This window comes from Aythya marila, assembly GCF_965140915.1.
Source record: "Aythya marila genome assembly, chromosome: 3".
Lineage (NCBI taxonomy): Eukaryota > Metazoa > Chordata > Aves > Anseriformes > Anatidae > Aythya > Aythya marila.
Genome location: NC_139044.1, coordinates 113,458,161 through 113,463,943, shown reverse-complemented (window position 1 = coordinate 113,463,943; position 5,783 = coordinate 113,458,161). Strand labels below are relative to the sequence as shown.

Sequence of the window (5,783 nt, the reverse complement as noted above, 5' to 3'; positions counted from 1 at the left end):
CCCCATCCCAACCTTGCCTTTCCCCTGCGCAGCCACACAGCTGGCAAACAAAACTCCCGACCGTCCTTCAGCCTGGGTTTATTTCCCAGGGCTGCTGATGGTCGAGCAGCAATTGTTCCTGCTCAGCGATGGCCCTGCGAGGGGATTCGCATTGTCAAGTTGCTTGACAAGGCAACCGAGTGAGAGGAGGGGCTGGCTGGGGAGATGCTCTGCCAGGCAGGCGGGACCATGGCAGGGGCTGTGCCCAGCCTTCACTCCATCTCCCCAGGGAAGGAGCCTTTCTCTCACTCCAGGCTTCTCCCCCGCAACACAGAAAGGGAGAGAGGAGGCAGCAGAAGGGTCCCTGCGCAGTGCCAGCACCCAACTGCCTGGTTTACTGCAGGCGAACCATGAGGAAAAGCCTCTTTGTCCCTACAGCCACCTCCCCTGCCGTTTGAAGCCTCCACCTTGCAGAGGGGACCATGGAGGAGCACTACATTTCCAAACTCCACCCAGTAGTGGATTACGGAGCTGGGGTCTTTCTTCTGCTCATAGGTGAGTTCTGCCTTCATCGTTTGGGGGTGCTTCACGCCTCGGGATGGGCAGGACGGGGCTGCCCCCATCCATGCTGTGGTCAGCATGGGCTGCTCCGAGGGAAGCTGGAGGGAAATGATGGAAAATCTGTCCCCACATCTTCCCCTGCTTAGCGCCTGCCAGTTGGATCGAGCTCTCCTCTAAGTCTTGCAATCCCTTGTGATGCTGAAGACTTGCTGGCACAAGTTTGCCCCCACGGGTGGTCAAAATAAGGCACCTGCCCCTTACATTGGCATCTCAGCCTGGGAATGGAGGGATGGGGCTCCCAGCTTCTGAGATCAGGGAGAGCAACTCTGTTGTGACCCTTGTAGGGGGAGGCTTGGCATTATGCAGGAAGCACCTGGGTCGTGGTAGGATAAAGTGGCATAAAACAGCAAAGAGTTTCCAAATAGCGGAGCTATGTACCAGTCAGCCCCAGCATGGCTTTGGTTGAGCATTTTCCTTCTTGCCTGTTTGCTGCATGTGCCCAGGTGATGTGAGTGCTGTGGCTGTAGCTTTGGAGAGGAGCTGACTTGCTTTAGGCATGCAGTGCAACTGAATTGTGCCGAGATGTGAGCACCTGCCCCCCTTCAGCTTGTTTGAAAACTCTGCCTGGGATACATTTAAGAAAGACCAGCATATATTTTTTAATGTGAATTAACAGAAAGGCAGCAGTGCTGGCTTTAGGATTTCACACCTCACCCCTGCTCTTGCACACTTCTCCATGCACTGCCCTGCACTGTGCTGTCCCCTCCATTGTGCTGACAGCAGAGGGGAACTCGGTGTGAGACAAATTAATATCTCTAAAACAACAAAAGGGGGTTGTTTTACTCCAAGTCAGGGTGTCAGCTGCTTTCTTACAGAGAAGGAAATGTGTAGATGCAGCACAAGTAGGGGCTTGAAGCTTGCACCTGATGGTAGGAGGAAGGACGACTTCAACCCTCGTGCATAGTGCTTAGAGCTCTCGTGGGTGTGACCTGTGCTCATTTTCCTCCCAGAGGTGGGGATGTCCTTCCCACCACGCCACAGGTTGCTCTGCCAGCAAGTCCTTCCATGCTCAGCCACCGCGGGCATCCTGGGGCACCCTGGGGAATTCTGCAGGAGTAGCCAGAGGTGCCGAGTGAGCAATGGGGTTAGCAAGTGGATGAAGGAAGGAAGGAGTTCGGGTCTCAGATTGGTCCCTCTGTGCTGTTTAAGTCTTTCTCCTGATGTCTGTGCCCACTTGTGGATTTATGCTAATGCATTTATTCTGTTCTGCTGCATGCCCCTTGATTCATTCCTCTGTGGGCACTTCATTTGTGTATTGTGCATAAGTAAATGCAGCCTTCCTGCTCCTCCAGCTGTGAGGGAGCATGCCAGAGTCTGTTTCTGTTTCCTTATTTCACTTCTGACTTTAGAGGACACCTTCTCAGGAAAACTTTTGATCAAAGCAGAGCTCCATGCTATGCTCTCTTGAAGAAAAATGAGTTGTTTGCTGCGTGGACTTTTGACACAGTTGTCATGAATGCTTTGAAGCCCTGCGGCACATCTGAATAATGCATGTCCAACAGGTCCCTTTGCAAAGCAGCCTCTGGTCTGCCGCATGCCTCTGGCAAAACAATTTCTGTGCTTTGTCTCACTGCACCCCGAGACCATCAGAATAGTGAGGGAGTCCGAACTGCAGCTTGTAGGGATGCTCGGCTGCTTGGCCAGCACGTATGGATTAGTGAGGTGTCTCAGAGCCCCCAGCAGGATGGTGCTGGGACTCCTGTGGGAGATGGGCTGCAAAGAGGGAAAGTTTGGGAAAGTGGAGGGGACCGGACGGGAGGAGGGGACCAGTGAGAGTCCCACTGGCTGGAGTGCTTCCTTAGGAAGGAGAAGTAAGTAAATCTGAAGCCCTCTCTGCTGTAGCAGCTCCGCAGCAGAAACACAGCCTGGCTGGGAAGTGCCAGCCTGCCAGGGAGGCAGGAGCTGCAGCCTGAGGGTAGCTGAAGCATCACAGAGGATGCTGTGCTGAGGATGCCAAGCTGAGTACATCCTCACCTCCTCCAGCTGACTTTGCTGGGCTGATCTCAGAGAATGAGATTGCTTCAGCTCAAGAGCTGAAGTTTCATAGCAGGGCATAGCAGATAGACACCAGCGTGTTTTCAAAGCATCAGCACAACGCAGTGTTGGCTTGGAAGACACAGTCCCAGGCTAACTTGCATTGTTCATGTCTTTCATACAGCCAGGCATTTCATGGGTGTGCTAACTGTGTGATATTGTGTGCTCATTTTGCCCTTTCAGCCATCCTGACCATCCTGGGAAACTCAGCCGTCCTCGCTACAGCAGCAAAGCGCTCCTCCCTCCTGAAGTCCCCAGAGCTGCTTACGGTCAACCTGGCAGTGGCAGATGTGGGGATGGCGATCAGCATGTACCCGCTGGCCATTGCATCCGCCTGGAACCACGCCTGGCTGGGAGGGGATGCGTCCTGCATGTATTACGCCCTGATGGGCTTCCTTTTCGGCGTCTGCAGCATGATGACGCTGTGTGCCATGGCCGTGATTCGCTTCCTTGTTACCAATTCCTCCAAAACGAACAGTGAGTAACCACGTCTCTGGTAACCTGCTTGTGAGGCGTGTGGGATGCGGTGTTCAGGGGGCACTTTGCTGAATATGGTGTGCAGCATCAGTCCAATATCTGTAGGAATAAGTCTCAACTTTTACTTCAGTTTCAAACCTCTAATGTCCCTAGAAGGATCTGATTGAATTCCCTGTTAAACAGTGAGGCTTTTCACCTCTCAGTAATACCAAATGCAACAACCTAAAGGTGGAGATCCCAAGTGTTTTACTGGACCAGGCTGTCTTATCTGCCTATTTGTCTGCAAGCAGGGGTACTGAAAGTTGAGAGGAAGGAGTGTTCTGGCATTCCTGGTTTGGGATCATGGTACATTTTGGGTCAGCTTGATCTTGTAAAGCTGTCTGACTTAGCAAACTTTAAATCAGCTCTGAGGGCTGCACTCGTGTCTCACCCAAAACATGGACTCTGCCTGTTTGATTTCTTAAGAAAACCCACCAGGGAATTGTAGCAGCAGCCCAGGCAGATCTATAGTAAGCATCCTTCTGCTGGAAACCTCATGGCAAAACCAACATGGCTGAGGTGAGAACCGTATAGACTTATTCTTCCTTTTTCTTGCAGGTAACAGAATCACCAAGAACACTGTCCGCATCCTGATCGCTTTCATCTGGCTCTACTCCTTGCTCTGGGCCATTCTGCCCTTGGTAGGCTGGGGCTACTACGGCCCTGAGCCATTTGGCATCTCCTGTACAATAGCCTGGAGCAAATTCCACAACTCCTCCAACGGCTTCTCCTTCATCCTGAGCATGTTCCTCCTGTGCACAGTCCTGCCTGCACTGACCATCGTCGCCTGCTACTTGGGAATCGCCTGGAAGGTTCATAAGGCATACCAAGAGATCCAGAACATCGACAGGATCCCCAACGCAGCGAAACTGGAGAAGAAGCTGACACTGGTGAGTTATCCCAGTGATGAGAAGAGTCTGCAGTAATCAGGAACCTGCAGAGGCTCTGCTCATACCTAGTCTGCTCATAACCCTTCATTACACTTGTCTGGTGTTAGTGAAAAAGATGGAGATGTGGTTCCAGTCTTGCCCACACACCGTCAGTTCAATGGCTTGATTCTTTAGACAGTTACACCCCATGATTTTCTTGGACACACAGATTTCCAGTCCTGCTGGAATAGCTGTTGGATCCATGCATGCTGCAGTTGGGGTGGAGGCCTTGTCCTGTCTTTCTAGCTATTTTTAATTGACTGAAAGGGTTTTCAGAGCGAGAGCTACATAGAAATTTCCTACAGAAACAGTTTTTTTGTTTGTTTGATTTAATATATTATTTTTCAATAAGCACTTTGGTTGCTCATTTCCCATGGAAGAGCAAAATTGACTCCAGAGGCCAGTGAGTCAATAGGCTGTGCTTTCTGCTCGGGCTCCTTCCCCCACGACACACTGCAGGTAGAGTCAGGAGGTGAGAACAACTCCCTGTTAGGCAGGAATCCCACGGCGTGTATCTGCGAAGTGGGAATAAAAGAATATACACACTGCCCCATGTCACCTAGGCTCACGTCACGGCTGTTTCAGGTATTTCATCTAAGGCAGGCATGGTTTCTTCCACCCACCACATGCCTGGTTTGTACGAGCCAAGGGCTGAAGCCATGTTTCCCTTGCAGATGGCCGTGCTCATCTCGGTTGGGTTCCTGAGCTCATGGACACCATACGCAGCAGCCAGCTTCTGGTCCATCTTTAACTCCAGCGATTCCCTGCAGCCCATCGTCACCCTGCTGCCGTGCCTGTTTGCCAAATCTTCAACCGCCTACAACCCTTTCATCTACTACATCTTCAGCAAAACTTTCCGCCGCGAAATCAAACAGCTGCAGTGCTGCTGGGGCTGGCGGCTGCACTTCTTCAGCACCGACACCTCCGCTGAAAATCCTGTCTCGATGATGTGGAGCGGGAGGGACAACGTGCGTCTCTCTTCCACCGCAAAGGTGGAGAACCAGGGAGCTGCAGCTCACTGAAACGCCACCGTGCTGCAGAACAGAGGCCAAGAGTTTGCTGCACTCGTGGGTGCAAATAAGAAGGAATGCAGAACGTGGGGTTGTCACTGGTTTATCTTATGTCAAATACTGAGGTTTGAGTATATATTTTTAAACAGCTCCCAATTACTATTTTTAAGGTACACAACAGCAACAAAAAGAAAATGCTATTTTTTCAAGAATTGCCACTCTAGAGGAAATAGATAGATTTAGGTACTAAACAAGACCATAATCAGCTCTGGTCGCACTTATTTTCAGGGAAACAGCTATAATTAAAAGAGGATTTATTATTTTCATATTTTTTTTCTCATACTTTTGACTTTTTAATGCAATCTATCCTGAAACTCTTGGCTCTGTCAGTAAAACAGCCATCACAGAAAACTCTAGGTTGAACGCAAAGCGTTACCAAATAAATACAGCTGAGAATGTAGCTTTCCAGGAACACAGGCAGAAAACCATACGGGTAGAAGAAATACAGCCAGGAAAAGATGATGAAGTGGTTGGTGTCATAATATCTTAGAGTGATCAACAGTCCCTTGCTCCCTTGGAGGTATATTTCAAATCCCAGACTCACTGAATGGTTTGGGTTGGAAGGGACCTTAAAGATCACCTAATTCCCTGCCATGGGTAGGGACATGTCCCACCAGACCAAGTTCCTCAGTTC

At 50.5% G+C, this 5,783-nt stretch overlaps 1 protein-coding gene across 1 annotated transcript; it reads left to right on the top strand.

Moving 5' to 3' along the window:
- Window positions 1-461: 461 nt before the first annotated feature.
- LOC309876910 (opsin-5-like) lies at window positions 462-5,101 on the top strand (the record flags this gene model as incomplete). Its single annotated transcript, XM_082757782.1, has 4 exons — window positions 462-534; window positions 2,818-3,111; window positions 3,709-4,040; window positions 4,754-5,101. The coding sequence occupies 4 exons, from the start codon at window positions 462-464 to the stop codon at window positions 5,099-5,101; spliced, it is 1,047 nt and encodes a 348-aa protein (XP_082613908.1).
- Between the last annotated feature and the right edge of the window lie 682 nt (window positions 5,102-5,783).